The sequence below is a fragment of the Varanus komodoensis genome, unplaced genomic scaffold (genome assembly GCF_004798865.1).
Source record: "Varanus komodoensis strain SLA01 unplaced genomic scaffold, ASM479886v1 scaffold13_3, whole genome shotgun sequence".
In the NCBI taxonomy this organism is placed as follows: domain Eukaryota; kingdom Metazoa; phylum Chordata; class Lepidosauria; order Squamata; family Varanidae; genus Varanus; species Varanus komodoensis.
The window spans coordinates 17661938-17679452 of record NW_025335409.1 but is presented as its reverse complement, the minus strand read 5'-3'; the positions used below and the strand labels follow the sequence as shown (position 1 = coordinate 17679452).

Here is a 17515-nt window from a genome sequence, read left to right as displayed (position 1 = left end):
GGATGCCTGTAACTCTCCAGACTTTGAGGATTATGGTGGGTGGAAGGAGCATGGAGGAGAGGGTGGCTTATGCAGTCCTCTTGCTCTACAATGCATCCAAGTGCAGTGGTTTGAAGTCGTAGGGAGGAAGGTTAAAATGTCAACCAGGATTCATAGTATTTATATTTTTGCCTGCCTTTTTCGTTCAAGATGGGTAACATAATCTCTCTTCCTACTTCATTAAATCTTATCCTCACAACAACAACCCTGCATGGTGGATTGGGATGAGAGTCCTTGACCGGCCCAAAGGAGTCACCCAGTCCATGGGTGAGCGGGGACTAGAACCTGGAGCTCCCAGATTGCCACTCCTGTCCTTTCAACCACAACACTACACTGGCTCTCTCAGAGGTTCCCGTCTCCTCTCCTCCTCACCACCCAGAATGTCCCACCAACCCTGAAGTGGTAGCCAGCAAGTTGCATTCTGCAGCAGCTGCAAGTGTAAGGGGGGTCTGAGCATCTGTTCCCAGCTCTGAGTTCAAAGCAAATTTCCAACTTCGTCGCCGGAATCCAAAAATCCCTGTGGTTGTGCAGATGGTGCCTCCCTGTCACAGGATTGCACTGTGAGATTTATGCACCTGCTTAACTCACACAGTGGACTCAGAGATCAGACTGCATGTGATGATTCCTGCAGCATAAAGAAGTACATCTGTTCATTGCCCTTTATTTAACTATAGGAGTGGGGAGGGTGATTGTCAAAGGGCCTGCTGCATGCAAGGACCACGGATTAACCATTCCCTTCCAATTGCAACCTCTAGTGAAAATCTCCCCTGAGGTATGCTTATGGGACTGTTATTTCCTTTCATAGCTATGCAAGGGGCCTGGGAGTATGTATGTATGTATGTATGTATGTATGTATGTATGTATGTATGTATTTATTTATTTATGTAGGAGACTTCTATGCCGCCCCATTCGCCGAAGCCTCGGGGCAGCTCACATCCATAAATAAAGTTCCTTAAAATAATATAAATTAACAGTATAAATTGTTATACTGTTGGTGAACACTACCATTCTGATGGAAACAGGGAGCACCTGCATTTATAGTTTATAGTTAAATAAAGCAAGGCAGGTGGAGAGAAACCTAGACATAGCTCTTCATTTCATTTATTATATTCCTATACTCTCTGGGCAGTGTACAAAGATAGATACTCTTGAAACCCAATTTTTTAAAAATCCATTTTTACACAAACAGGCAGCATGCATTCACATGCATATCGTTGTTGTTGTTGTTGTTGTTGTTGTTGTTGTTGTTGTTGTTGTTGTTGTTTTAAACAGTTGACAGCAATGTCCACAGCTTGATTAAAAACTTTATCTTTGAGAGAAGAGGAAGGTGTTAACCTGACAATGAACATTTAACAGTGTTGGAGCCAGGCAGGCCTCACTGAGATCTCCCCATAATTGGGAGGCGCTCCATCAGGTCATGATGCCATTCATACTTTGGCTCTTAGGATCATGGATTAGGCCCACGATTATTACAAAGTCCACTAGCTGTGAAGTTCACTGGGTAACCTCAGACCAGTCATTCTCTCTCAGTGCAACCTACTTTACAGAGTTGTTGGGAGGATAACACAAAGCATGCGCTGGTGGGGAAAGAATTGTGCCTTGAAAGTATTAAAGAAAATTGGAAAAAAATCAAGGTGCTGTATTTTGGATCAGCTTGCCCTGACTCTGAATTGCACTGCCCAGCTTCTTCTAAGGGAAACAGACCCCAGTCTGTGCATAAGGCTCACCTAGATATCTCTCCCCCACATGGAGCAAGCCCTAGCATACACTAGCTCTTCTCTTTCCTGCCATGACAGGCATTTTGTTAGTGGGCTGGAATGCAACATTTAGGGTGCAATCCTATGACATTTTAAGCAAAACGAAGGCCTAAAACTCTCAACATATTGTCAGCCAGGAATTATAGGCCTTTACTGTCTAAACTTCCCTAGGATCCCACCCTTAAACACTGCAATGATAGCATATACCCCAGTAGTTTCTCAGTACCCCAGTAGTTAGGTCTGTAAGAAGAGCTGAGTGCAATGCATGATACGATTTACCTTTAGCTGATCCCTCTCTTGTCCTATGCTCTGACACAAATCCTGCTTATATAATGCCAGCACAGGATAATAAATCACATACCAATAGTAAAGGTGGTATTTTGCTTGCTAATAAGGTAGACCATATGGAGAAACATCTGCCCTCTTGTGAGATGCTTACAAACCACTTAGGCTTCATATCAATCAGCTAATCTGCTTAGTCCCAGTTCAGTTCCTGCATATCCTGTAAAGATTTGCAGCTGCAGTCATTTGTGATAAACATACTTCAAAGTTCTCAGTCAGAACTAGAGAGGGAACGTATGCGCAGCAAGTGTTGAAAAGAAGAGACAGACTGCAGGATCTATAAGATGCAGTTGCTTAGCAATGTCTATATGTTGTCAACAAACACACTGCAGAAGCTCAGGCTATCAAACTGCATGTGTCCCACTGTATGGAGTCACATTTTTGAAGCTCCTTTGATTTTGCCTTTTCTTACCTTCCCAGAGGAAATATTAAGATGAAACACTCTCACTGAAGGAAGTCTAAAATTTCCCTTCAATTAAAATTTGGCACAAAGTATCATTTGTGGAAAAAGGACTTGCCAAGTTGCTTTTCTAACATGCTGGTGACACCCTAACAGGGTCTAGCGCTTAGGAAATCAGTTAAATCAGGAAGGGACTAAGTGAGACAGGAAGCAATAGGTGGGTTTCACTACAACAGAGACTAAATTGTTCTGCCAGAAAGGAGATAGGAAGGATCAATTTACCCCCCTTTCTGGTCACATCTCCCTATTTGGAAAAGAAAGTTCTCAGAAATCCACAATGCTCTTTTTCCTTCAGCAAGACTAATTTTAAAGATTCAAAAGGTCAACAAATCAAGACCAAACAAGTTGGTTAATAATAATCAAACCAGGATTAAACAGAAACTTTACAAAAAAGTTGCACAAAAATGATGCAACAATAACATAAAAAGCACCAAGCCCAGCTTACATCCAAAAATGTATTTGCCTGATTGCAGAAAGATGATAAAAAAGGAAGCCAAGCTAACTTCACATGGTAGAGAATTCCTGTGTCGGGGAATACTCTTGCATCCACACCAAACATACCCCTTAGGGGTCTCCCTCAAAGACCTTAAAACTCAGGCCATCTCATATGAGAGAACATGGTGTTTCAGATCGTTTTGCCTTTGAACTGTTTCTGGGAATAAACTGATAACCACAATTCCTTTTAACCACAAAGATGCAGTAATAAGTGATTTGCATATTTCTTGGGCCCTGGTCCACAGTCTGGCTACAACATACTGGGCCACCTAAATGAAAAACCCACCTTCCCATCACTACCTTCTTTGTGGGCCTTGCTTTAGTGATATTTTCATCCTCTGAAGGATGGTTCTGAGATAATGGAATTACCAGCCATTTGGTGAAAACAAACTTAAGCAAAGTATAAATCCTAGATACAATAAGCACCACAGTGGTAAGGAGATGCTTCTCAACCTTTTTCATGATAGTAGAGCATGGGGTCACATGACACAGCTTGATGGGAATTTCAAGGCAGACAAAAGGAAGCACTTTCTCAAACAGCATGGTCTATTTTATGGAATTCTGTCCCTTGTGGTGTGGTGATGGCTAAACCCCTAGATAGATTTAAAGGGGGGGGGTTCTATTAAACATATTCATGGAAGATAAGGCTATGAAGGGCTGCTGATCCTTTTAGATATATGTGACTTCTGGGGTTGGAGGCAGCTTGTTCTATCAGAATCAGTTGCTGGACAACTACTATAAGAGGTGACTACCTCTGGTCCTGCTTGTAGGTTTTTCATGAACATTTGCTGGACTACCTTGAGGAACTGTGCTGGGCTAGACAGGCATCGGTCTGATCTAGCACAACTCTTCATAGGATCTCTTGCTTTTGGAGAAGAATATCTGTCCAATACTGAGCTTTCTTTGAAGAATAAGGAATATGAATGCAACAATATGTGGGGTGAGAATGAATATCAGTTAATGATTCTGGCTTGTCAGACAATTTATGATGATGATGATATCGATATGTGGTATCTCTTGGGTTAAAAAAGAGAGAAAAGAATCCAAGCAGAGTAAATCTATGGTCATTAGCCATGGTAAATAATAATGGAATTTTCATGTGAAGACAAAGAGAAATACCTCTACCTACACTGGGAACAACCAGTGGGAGTTGCAGGAGGGAGAATGAAAAAAGAAGTTGAGGAGTCAAACCAGAAAAATTTAGAACCACAATTTCTCCATACAATATATAGCCAAAAAAGGAAGATTTAAAAAAGCAGGTCATCAGCACTTAACAAACTAAATGAGGATGCAGAAGTATAGCTGATGTTTGAGACATTCAAAAACCTTATTAGATCATAGTGTCATAGAGTCAGTTAAGCCACCAAGTCCAATATCCTACTCAGTGTGGGAATCCAGTTTAAAGTGTCTGTGACAGATGGCTATCCAGGCTTTGCTCAAATACCTCCAGTGATGGAGAACATATAATCACCCTAGGAGGATGGTTCTCCTATTTGACTCTTCTAACCATTAGTAGTTTTTTTTCCCTGATGTTCAACTGAAATGAGCTGATCCTTCCTTTTGCATGCCAAATTATTTCTAAAACACAAAGTGCCGCTGGTGGGATTTTAAGCACAATTTCATCCTTCTCTTTTTAAAATTGATTTCATTTGACAAAATGCTGGGCTCTCTTGAGAAACAAATCCTTACAAATATCCCCATAAATAGAAAAATAATCCATGAATAGGAAAATGCATCTTTTATTCCTGACCCCTAATCATATCTCCCATTCAAAATCCAAGCATTAACATAAATTCTCTTAATACTTGAATTAATCTATGTAAAGTATAATATCACTAATTATCAAAGAATATTTCATGGCCATTCTGTTGCTGTTCTAAATTTAGACCTATATCGTGTAGCATACTATAGGGAGGTCCACAGGGCATCCCCAGTCCCATATGCCATGCACAGAAACAACACACACAGGAGGTGGTGGAGGTAGCCACAGTCAGATGCCTTCCACACTCTCCATGCTGGGAGCATGGTGTGTCCTCATCTACTAAATTCTTCCTCTTGCAAGGAGAGCTGTGGCCCATCTTAGAGGCACATCTCACATGGAGGTCCTCCCCATGTAGACATGCCGAGTCCTTCCTTGTGCTGGCCAAACTCAGAGACGACAGAGAAGTGTTCCTGTGGTGGGTGCTGGGGGACCTGGATGGCACTCCAACACCTGCTCCATATTCATTCATTATAAGTGGGTCGACTTGAGTGAATTCCCTTAAACAGCACTATAAACAGTAGCATAGACTGATAGAAGATGTTGTGTTTGGGCTGCCCTTGAAACATGTTCCCAGACACAGCTAGAGCACAAAGTACACAATTCTCCAGCAGGAGCTTTAGAGAGTGTTCGCCCTCAGTCTTGAACCACCATGCTGGTATCAGATTTGTTCTGAAGCTCAAGGGGCTGGTCTTACCTACAAAACTGGAAGCAGCCTATGGCCAAGATAGTGGAAAAAACAAGCTGCTCCTGTCTAAGCCTACTTGAGTTCTTGGGATAAGATGGGGGGAGGCACTTGCCCCTACAAAAAACTGAACCAAGAAATTCCATCATTATTGAAATAAAAGACCAGTCTCTGAGTTTTCTCCATCCCACAAAGGCCTGTGACCTGTCCCCAACTCTTCTTGGGGAGATAACATTCAAAAAGGTCCTGCTTTTGATGTGTATTTAGATTTTAAAACTTTCCAAAACCTTCTGTGTTGCAGGGCACTGCTACATGCTATGTGAAGCCAGACTGGTTCATGTGTAAATGTGAGACATCCCTTTGCTATAGTTCCTAGGTGGTGGCATAAGATAAGATATCCTGTTAGGAGCTAGCAACTTGCTGGCACTCCTCAGCAAGGAGCATAGAAGACTGAGGGGACTTGCCTCATCCCTCCCAATACTGAAAAAGCCCTCTGCATGCAATTGAACCAGTGGGCACCACTACTCAGGTGTTTGATTAGGAGCAGACTTATTTCCTTGTCCTGGTGCTTGCTCAGAACATTCTGTCTTCTGCATATGTTCGGCATCAAAAGTATGACTAGATCTAAACCAAAACTCATACAGCAGAGAGAACATTTAGCATTTTACCTCACCTCATTTCAGTGAAGTTAATCCATTTATTCATTAAGCAGTTGCCAAGGGTAGGAAAACCCATTGAAGTGCATGTATTGGTGAGCCAGGCTGTCATCTCCCCTAGCCCTAGCCCTAGCCCTTTTTATTCTCTAAAAAAGAACAAAACACTTTGAAGCACTGATACAAAGAGCTTTCTAAAAATGTTCAGGTATAATTTACACAATCATTACAACATGCTACTAATACATGATCCATACAGTATGAAATGGTGAAGCATTCTAGTTGGAGTTAGAATTCCAATTCATATCAGAATTCTATTTCCATACTGTATTCCTATGAGGACATTTGGAACTTGGCAATTTACTACTAATGCATTCACACAGGGCAAATTCTGCATCTTAAATCATTCAAGAGAAATATGCATATAAGTGATTCTAGTTGGAAAAGGTTCATTTGGGAAGTATAATTATATATGCAAAGACTTGGAAAATAAAAGGATAGGGACCGGTGTGGCAGAGGGTTCAACCACTTCCTGCATGGGCAGACTAGGCCTGTAGAGTGTTGCACATGCACATGTACAAGTCCTGAGGTGCACACAAGGGCTAAAGAAGTTCCAGATGGGAGAGTTAAAGCACAGCTGTTAATCATGAGATGCCCCAGATAGATTTCAAAGAAACACAGGAATATTGACTGAGGCATCTATACTGAACCAGGCCAGGTATCCACCTAACCCAGTGCTGTCCATACTGATTGGCAGGAGTGCAAGACAATTTCTTTGTCCTACCTGGAAATGAAGGGCTTGGACCTGGTACCTTCTGCATGAAAAGCAAGTGACCTGCTGCTAAGCTATGACCCATCTCTTTCAATTACCTCTGCTTCCTGGACTTCTATCCAAAATTATCTGCACATTTTCAGGTTTTCCTTTTTCTTTCTTCCTGTCTCCTCCCTCTCCATGGAGAATGAAAGCTGAGATGTTGGGCTCCCTTTATTTATCAATTTGTGGCACAACTCCGTCAAGACCCCTGACTATATCAGTTTCATGGTACTATATGACTGACATCAACATAGAAGGAATAATTTGGATTCCAGCAGAGTGAAAATACAGCATACTATCCAATAGAGTTACAAAAGAAACCTTTAGTCTCAGGTCATGTTTGAGGTTACCAGTGGGGTTCATATAAGCTACATACAGTTAATATACATTTCATATAAGCAATGCAGCTGTTGCACCTGGCCTATTGCTGGGAAATTGAGGTTTCAGTATGGCATTGGTTGTTCCTTGTGATTAAGAATCAGGTAGTATCAAATAAATGTTGCTATTTTAAAAAAAAAGAGACCTCAAGAACTTGAAGTTCTAGGCAATCACAAATGTGAAATAGGCTGCCATGATAAAAATATCCTGGTATGAATATTAGATGGCATATTCTGTGTACTCTGTTCTCTTCTTAATAAACGTCTGCTGAGTTATTCTTGAACATCTATCTACATTTTATCCCTTTTCAGCAGTAAGGAATAAATGCAAGATGAGTGCTCACACTTTACTGAAGGATCTTGAAAATGCAACATTGTATTGTACTTTTTCTGTGAAGAGAAAAAACCCTTTGTTGGAAGAGGAGTTCAAAGATTAGCTGGCATGATACAAAGCATCACCTCAGCTGTTCTGGGTGGTTATGGGAATTGCAACTGTTGTAATGTGCAGAACATATATTAACATATATATGCACAAACAGTGACCATATATTATAAAGACCAGATGCATTACTAGTGATAGGGCTGCCTTGTATGGGACAACTCTGTTCTCTTCCCTTCACTCTGGCATATTTTCATCTCTTTCTTTGTGTTTTTGTTTCTGATTTTAAGCAAGCACATATGCATGTGTGCACTCACACACAAGTGCTTGCACACACACGCACTTGGGGTGAGCCAACTATTCACTGTGGACTAAGCTAAGTTAGTGAGCCCATTTTCAATTATGACCCAAGACAGTATTAGGATACAGACCCCCAGCTACTGCCATTATGAATATTTCAGTGAGCCATCTCTGAATATTGAGCCACTGATATATACATTGGGAGGTATGTTCCATTCCTCCTTTTACTGTTGCACACACAGCAATTTCCCTTCAGTCTGTATGGGAAATGTGTTTAAGTGGCCTACGAGTATATAGGTTAGTAAGCATCCCACATCTTTTTTCCTCTCCTTCCTCTCAAGACTATTGCTATGTTCAGTCAGGTTTCTTTCCAATATATCACATGGAAGAGATGAAGAGCTGCAGGAGGGAAGGAGTGATGGCAAAAAATAACTGATTTCTTTCTTTGGTTCATTCTCCCCCCCCCCCCCCGCCCCACTCCCCACCCCAACGCCTGGAAAAACCACAATAGAAGGGGAGAAATTAACGTCACTTAACCATCAATGTGTTCCTGTCAGGGAAGGCCCCTGAGGCCTGGACATTAATGAGGCTTATTGCATTCACAATGGTCTGTCTATTTGGTGTTCACTGCAAATTGAGGGCTTCAGTCATTATAGAAATGAGGTCAAACTTTTAAGAGTCCCCAAGTACAGGGACAATTATATAACCCTTCCATTACATGTAAACCTAACCTTACAGGTTTACATGAAGAGAAAGAAAAATCTACTTAGGTTCATATCTATCATAACAGAGTAATTTGTAAGAAAAAGGTTGAGAAAAAGCCCAAAGCTTTAAAATTTAAAAAGATGAGTCTTCATGAAATATTGACTAGCTTTACAAAGGAGGGGAGAAAAGAATATATAAAGATTTGTACTTACCAGAATATCTTTTCCAGCCCACTTGCATTCATCCCTGCGGGTATGAGATACAGGCCAAACAATCTAAAGATGTAAAATAAAAACCACTTTATGTTGTTTCATGCTTAAGATGATTTGGATTTGTACACAAAGTTCTGAAAATGCTTGCCACCTTCATATTGCCTTTTCCTATGCAAATACCTTTCTGATACATTATCAGTTCTCTGTAGTTGCCCAATGGATTGATATTGATAATGTAAGAAGAGAATATTCTTGTACATACTCCCATTTTGTACTGTCCTTCATAGAAGCTAAAGTTCTTGAATCACATAAATGAAACATCTGAATCGGATTTCAAAGCAGGAAGAAGGTCAGTGCTTAGTATCAGTCATAATGTGTATGCACCTAACTACTTCATGGATGACCCAAAAGCTAGGAAGAAATGAGCACAAGGCAGCTTCCAACACTTTCCTCATACTTTAGCAGACATATCTCTTATTAATATGTTGCTTTGCTTTGTTTTTTAATGGATTTTCCATGTTTAGAGGGAATTCCAGCTAATGGGGCAAAAAGGAAACGGCTATTACCTTCAGTAGCATCTGGCTGACCACTTCTGAAACAGAATGTTTGATTAAAGGTAAAGGTTTCCCCTTGACATTACATCCAGTCATGCCTGACTCTAAGGGGCGGTGCTCAACCGTTTCCTAGCTGAGGGAGCCAGCGTTTGTCCAGACAGTCACCGCGGTCATGTGGCCAGCATGACTTAACACCAAGGTGCACGGAATGCTGTTACCTGCCCACCGAAGTGGTACCTTTTTATCGACTTGCAGTTGCATGCTTTCGAACTGCAAGGTTGGCAGGAGCTGGGAGGGAGCAACGGGAACTCACTCCGTTGTGCAGATTCGAACTGGCGACCTTTTGATCAACCAGCCCAGCAGTTTAAACCACTGCGCCACCTGCAGTCCCAATGTTTGATTAGATAGAGCTGTATCATTATACTGCAGGAGAATGGGAAACCTTGAGTCAAAGGCAGTGTTGACTCAAACCCCCATCAGCCCCAGCCAACATAGCCAGTGATAAGGCATGCTGAGAGTTACAGCCTAAGAAAAACAGGAGGGCTATAAGTCCCCCACCCTTGTACTAAGTCAGTCCTGACATTCCAGTGACCAGTGACTTCACTGACAATAATTCAAGAGAGTTTCACAATCTCAACTCAGATTGTGTTCATTATTAGTTCTGGAAAATCCATTTCATTTTCTACAGCAAAAGCCCCAAGACCCTCATAGTGAATTATTCATGTCTTTCAAAAAGCTTTTAGGAATTGCATATAGAATAAAACATGATCTTCAAATAATGCCAGGTTAAGATTCAGTTGGGAGCTGCAATAATGCAATATGAATGGCAACATGACTCTATTGTAACCTTTGTTTCAAAACAGTTTACTAGTAAAGCAGAGGGAGGTTTCTTTAGGGGAAAAAATATATATAAATATAAAACTCATTGTAAAGTGAATTAAAATGGAGATAATTATAGTAAAGTCTGGTGTTTCACTTTGGATTTTAAAAAAGCTCTCAAGTTTGAATATCTCAGATAAAAAATATGAGAATGCAAGCAATAGGCCTTTGTAAGCTTATAAAACTAAGTTAAAAATTTCATGAACAAGCTATCTGGAAAGGTTTATGCTTTTATTCCTGGCTGAAGAAGCACTGTGACAGGGGAATATAAAGGTGGTTGAGAGACAGACAATTAATAGACCTTGGACTGGAAAATATAATTGCCCTGAGCCAGCACGACATCCACAGTACATAGGCTAATGTACATGCAACCAATATGGATGCAGATCTACCCCATTATGTTAACCCAGCCTTGTTGAACTGGCTGATGCACTGTGAAGATTGTGCTGATGGTCACTGCTGATTTTCTATAAATACTCTGTGTAGCCAAGACTGAAATGTATCTGAGTAGGCCTGAGGCAGTAACAGATTGTTACTGTACTGCAGTTGTAGTAAAGGTCTTAGTAGTACAGTGGTACCTTGGCTCACAAACTTAATCCATTCCAGGATGCTAGTCGTGACCCAAATTGGTCGTGACCCAAGTCAAATTTCCTCATAAGGTTCAATGTAAATAAGATTAATCTGTTCTGTAACCATTTTTAATCACAAAAAATTGAAACAAAGTGACAAAGAACAACAAAGTAACAAAGTACTGTGCAGTACAGTAGAGAACACTAACCTAGTTGGAGGAGAGGTTATTATTTGGAGGGAGAGTCCAAACGATAATCATGCAATAGTGACCATGCTTGGTGGGGCGGGGAGATGGCCGCGATTGTGATCATGCTTGTGCAGAGAATAGGAAGCTAGTTGTTGTATTATAGCAAGAGGATGCCCTGGGATCTTGCCAGAAGAAGGTTATTCGAACAGTACAACCCCAGATAAATGGTCCAAGCAGCCAGAAATACAACAAAATGCATTTTGGGAGTTGGAGAAAGACTGCACTCAAGATCTGACCTTGGTTGTGGGAGTATTTCCCTGCAGTGGAGATTTAAGGGATATGGCCTAAGATAAAAGAAGTCATTAAGAGGCTTGTATTAGCAACAGTGCCTCTTGAATTTTTAAGAAATGTCAGCAAGTATACTTTGGAAAATCCCCAAATAAATATTAGTATAATTAGAATAATGATGATGATGTAGATACTATGTACAAAATGCCACTATAATAAATTAACTTCTTTAATATTTCATCTTATGTGTATTATAGATGTCTTTCTCATGCCCAAAATTCTTATACTATCTACTAGGATAGTATAAATAGTCTAAGGAACTTGGTAGCAACAGAAAAAGGTCATTTTGTAGAACTCTGAGATATGGCGGTGGAAAGTTTCTTGGGCCCTGAAATATAAGCATTTCATAAATTAAAAACCTCATCGGTGGATTTGTCCAATGAAGGAACAGTTTCTCTACAAATGATGGCACTATTGGAGACAAAATCCCTCATAATGGCAAGAAAAGCTGCACCATAATCACTCCTGTTGAACTGGCTGGTTGCATCTTTAAACATATTGGTGATGGTCACTGGTTTAGATATTTTAAAGAAATTAGGAAAATGCTGAATCATATATATCAGTAACTATGAATTATGGTTGCTCAAGAGAACTCCAGTAGTGTACCCTTGAATACAAGATGTCAGATAGTCCCTGCTTTTATATTTTCTGATAGTTGGCAACTACTGGAAATTAGATGGAACTATGTATTAGATGAGCCTGGAGAAGATGCTGGTGAACCAGATGGGGAACGCCCATAAGTTATGTTTGGCTTGTTAGCCCAAGCTTTTCCATACCTGATTTAGACAGAGACTGATTCTTGCTGAATCATATTGAATACCCAAGTAGTTCACTATCCTCTTTTGAACCATTGTAAGATAGATGTGGCCAGGAAGGCTATATCAGGGCTGAAACCATTCTCTGCTTTATCCCCAACATTTGATATTCTTTTTAGATTTATTCATAGGCCTTTGCTCCACGAATTTGTCTAATCACCATGCAGGACCACTGCTTATGAGTGAATAAAAGGACTCTGTGTGAACCAGCCCTAAATTCTCATGACTTAGAAGAACAGCCCCTCCCCACATACCTTACAATAGCACTACTCTTTTAATTATTCCAGATGTTTTCTGCATTACACTTTGAACCCACAGAGCATTCAAATAAATAACCAGTTTCCTCTATGGTTGTTCTAAAGAGAATAGAAAATACCTAACTTTGTTTTGATCATGATCCTTGGAGAATACAAATGAATACTCTGTCTTCATTCTGAGTAAAATACCAAAGTATTTATTGCTATCATTCAAAGAAGCAAATGGGCCAGAGGTCAATAGCAACTTAGAAATAACCTCAGCAGTACCAAAGCAATGTTTTTGTAATAAGGTTCATTTACAGATTCTATAGCACATTCCCTCACTCATTCACTCTCTCATACACTTCTGTTTTTGACACAAAACATGTAAACTTTAAACTGCGTTTTCATTGCAGGCCAAACACTCAGCAGAATACATTAAATGATGAATACATTTAAGTATGTGCCAAGGTGCATTCCTAAAATGTGCATTAGCTTCCAATTTAAGTTTGCAAATTTGAGTGAAAGTTCTGTCTTCTATCTTAAGAAAAGAGTTTTTTACTATTCTGGCAGCTCCCTATTAGTGTCCCATCTATTATATTTTATTAATAGCAGTAAAGTATTACATGAAAGTACCTGATGTCAAGGACTGGAGTATAAAAACATGGATAATGGTCTCTTTATGTAACCTGCTGTTCCAATCATCCATGTTTTGTTTAACAATGACTATTTGAAAGAGGATGTCCAAAAAATCACTGTTTCAAGTCTAATGAAATAGACTACAGTTGCTTTTGCACTAATTACAAGATTAAAGATGAATTTATTATATAAATATAATAATAATATATTTCTGTTGAAGGAACTATATTATGAATCTGCTTATGGGTACTTTATTAGTTGTATCCAGAGGATATAATCAAAGATGAAGGTTTATTACAGTTGAAATCAATGGCTGAGTGAGTTTCAATGGGTTGTGTTACAATCCCGTATAGTTGCGAGTTAAACCTTGACATGGAATGCAGATGCAGGGACTAAGTCTTAGCACAAATTAAGCCCTGGTATAATGTAGGCCTAGTTTTAACTGCAATGGTAAAACTGTGTCTGAGCAGTACCATTTCCGACTGAAGGTCAGGGGTCATCAGATTGAACACTGGGGTAGGAAAATGTGCTAAACTGGCATACAGTTTTCTCTTCCATTTAATTTTCTATTTGGAGTCATAGAAATGAAAATAATTCCATATGGAAAACTAGGTAGAAGAAATAACTGTATTCTAACTTAGATTTCTTTCTAACAAGCCCATAACACATTGACATTATATGAGCAGACCTGCAATCTGAACCAGGCCATCATTACAGTCAAATATCCTAAACATTTGGGCATTGACCTCATACCTGGGTTAAAAGTAATTTGAAAATTGGTTAAAGTACCTTTTGATATTCCTTGATGTTGACTAGGTTGAAAGAAAATATATGATCCTTTGCTCCAACATAAAGTTTACTCCGCTCCTCATCCAAAAGGAATGTATGGTAACTGGAACTATTGGCCAGTCCATGGAAAGTAACAATATTGTTGGATTCGTACATTTCTGCAGGGTGAAAGACAAGAAACTTCAGGTTAATTTGATGGACAAAGACCTGGTTCCTAACAAAAATGAATATAAAATTATACCAACCACATGGAACCTTTTATTATTTGCTTTGCAGAATGCTAGAATTACCATGAAATGCACTCTTACTGCAATATTAAAACCTGGGTTTAGTTTGGTGGTTTGATTTTTGTTTTGAGTTTAGGTCATATTTTATACTTTATATTTTCTATAATTCTTGCATTGCCTCCCACCTTATGCACTTTAGTAGAAAACTGGGGAAAAACAATTATTACTCCTATGTCTTCATATTGAAGTGCACTGCTTTGATACCTTCTGGAAAGCAGCATATAAAACTGAATAATTAAATTGCTATGACTGCTAGTAGTACCAATAATAATAGGGTGGATCTGAACAATGTTTGTGAACCTTTTGGGAAAGGGTGTTGAACCCAGGCTAACAAAACAAATCCAGTCTGCCTCACATTCCAAACTGGGGTTCCCTAGAAGACATATTCTCTGTTCTGACCTCTTCTCCTGAACATCATCGGTGCTTTGGTGGTTTCTTGGTGTTTGCACAGTTTTTCTCTTATTCTACAAGGTTGAAAAAAAGCTCATTTCCATCAGTAAGAGACATAGTCAAGAATAGTCTGCTTTCTTCAATATTTCAGCTCTCTTCTTTGTCTTCCAGACTCTATCCAAAGCAGGAGGGGCAATGGAGGTGATTGTTGCTCCCTTGTCAACCTGATCCTGCATTTCTGCTAGAGAAGGGTCACTGCTGAAAAGTTTGTCTCCCCTCCTCTCTGACGAACCCACATCCTCTTTACCACCTCTCGGTGGTTGCTTTCTCTCCCTTAGAGAGCTGCAGCTGGGTGGAAGATGGAGAAATTCCCAGCTTTGAGGTCAATGTATTGTCTCTGATTTGGAATCTGAAATATCCTCTGAGATAATGTCTATGGAACTAGGATTACTCTCTTAATAGCTTCAGTGGGCCATTTTGCCACTTTTTTGCCAAGGAAGAAAATATTGAGCGCAAGCAGAAAGAGCTCCATAGATGGTTGTGTGTAGCATTTGCCAGCCTGGTTCAGTGAATTTATGATACATCTCTCCCAAACTTGACACTGAGGGAGGCAAGGGGGAAGTAAAATTCTGCTCATTGTATCTGTGGGTCCAACAGACCATCAACACTCCATGCATGTAGATGTTCACCATGGGAACCCAAAAGAAAACAAGAATTAGACTTAGTGTTTTGGGCTTATTCTATCAAAGTTTTAAGCAGCAAACACAGAAAGCAATGAAGTGTAGGAATAAAAGACCTGCCCGGGATTATAGAATTACAAGATCCAATCATTTGAGTGGTATCCATTTTATCATATGGATCAGCCTCAGAAAGAAATGTTAAACAATCTTGGCATTTCCTAGTAAGAACGTATTTCTGGTGAGAAAAAGCCACTTGTAGTGTACAAAAACAACTAAGCATATAAAATAATTGGCCTGTGCATAAGAGTTCTTTATGGAAAAGCAGAAATGTAATCTGATTATAGCGACACTGTGAGATGAAGCATTTCAGTTTGGGTGCCTCCACTCCAGGGCAAGTGCTGGGTTTGGCAGGATTGGGAGTGAGAAAGATGGCTGCTCTGGATACACATTCTCAAGGGCTGCTGAATCAGAAGGAAAAGGAGAAGGGGAAGGGGAGAGGAGCAGGGGTGCTGGGAATGTGGACTATCCCAAGACACTGAGATGAGAGCAGGTGGGACACTTCTGTCAAGGCCAGACTCTCCAGATAGGCAGACTGTATCTGGGAATAACCAAGATGTACAGTTGGTGGGATGGAACCCTGAGCAGGGAAATTTCTTAGACACAGATGAGACTGCCCCAGAGATTGATGCCATGACATGCTATCAGCAGAGGAGGATGGCCCACTTGGAGGATTGGCATGTGGAGAGGAGGTGTGCTCATTTTCAGAAGGCCCGTTCTGAAGGGATGGAACCTGGACATGCTCTTAAGGAGGGTTCCTGGAGGTGATTACTAGATTGGGTTCAACAAACCACGCTGTGCATGCTCAGAGATTCATTTTGGGGGTTTTGTGCCGTTTGGTCGATAAAGAATGCTTTGCAAGGCAAAAGGTCAGGTATCCCAGCACATGACAGGCAGGGCCCCCAGCAGAGGGAACTTTCCCTCATGTGACCACCTCAGTTGAGGCACCCTTACAGACATGGCATCCACTATTTTAAATTGCCTGGCATCCACGATGTATCAAGCATTACAGAGCTATTAAAATGGCAGAAGCCCACTGGGTTGCAGTGCCACAGCAGCAAAAATCCTGGCCAGTGCTTGCCAGCATTTTTGGTCATGGCAGGGTGGATAGGAGGCACTCCTGAGTATTCAGGCAGTTGGCAACAAGCTCTGACACCAGGCCTGAGTCCACCACTCTATGCACCACAGCACAGTAGTATGTTAATAATCTTTCAGATTTCACTTTTTAAAAAATATCACTGTTCAGTCAATGGCTGCTATAGCATCCATGAAGGGCAACTGAAGAACATAGCAGTGGCGTTGATTTAACCCACACAAATTCAATCTTCTGCCTCGTCTAATTAGTTTCAGCATGTTTATTAGATAAGCCTATTTTTCTTAGTCCTGAAAGGCCACAGGCAACACCAAAAGGCAGCTCCACTCCTAAGGAAATGGTATATTTTTGGACAAAGATGGCTTTTAAAGCCACATGATTTAGAAAAGAAACAAACTGGGAAAAGGCCCAAAATGATGAATGCCTTCAACCAGTCAGTGGAATGAATACTGATCTATTAAATGCAAGGAACTCATTTTAAGGATGGAGACATGCTGTGAACACAACTTGTACAAACAATAGCCACCTGTTTGCATCATCATTCACTTGCCCTCTCCATGCTTTTCCCAATTATTTTTCTTACAGTGACCGTAACTGTACTCCAGCACTTGCTGCAATCAGACAAAGGTTGTTTCTTCAATAGTGGTTTGAAGACCACTTCCCTCTCTGCTACATACTCTCCGCATGCCCTGCTTCTTCTACACAGTAACCGACATAGCCTTCAAAATGTAGCACAAGAGAAAAGTCTATTAATCAAAGAGTTGTTAGTTGATAAACCACATTTTAGGCAACTACCTTGTTTGAAAATGTAAGTTTGCAAACATAAGTTTGCAAACTTAAACAAATGGACATATTACTCAGTATTGACAGCCCTTTACCCCTTTCTTCAACTCCTCCCCTTCCTATAACTAACAAATAATGCTATTCATTGTTAGAAATAAAGAAAGTCCTTTTCTTTTTCTTGTTATGGTAATGCAAAGAGTTAAAATATTCTCCAGTGTAAACAAGTGTGTT

General features: G+C 40.2%; 1 protein-coding gene across 1 annotated transcript in view; it reads right to left on the bottom strand.

Moving 5' to 3' along the window:
* SEMA3A (semaphorin 3A) overlaps positions 1-17515 on the bottom strand; it is a 220649-nt gene that overhangs the window by 123833 nt on the left and 79301 nt on the right. Inside the window, exons 2-3 of the mRNA XM_044423275.1 lie at positions 13995-14152; positions 8978-9040 (exon numbers count right to left, since the gene is read on the bottom strand). Of these exons, the coding sequence (XP_044279210.1) occupies positions 8978-9040; positions 13995-14152 (221 nt within the window). The remainder of the gene's footprint in view (positions 1-8977; positions 9041-13994; positions 14153-17515) is intronic.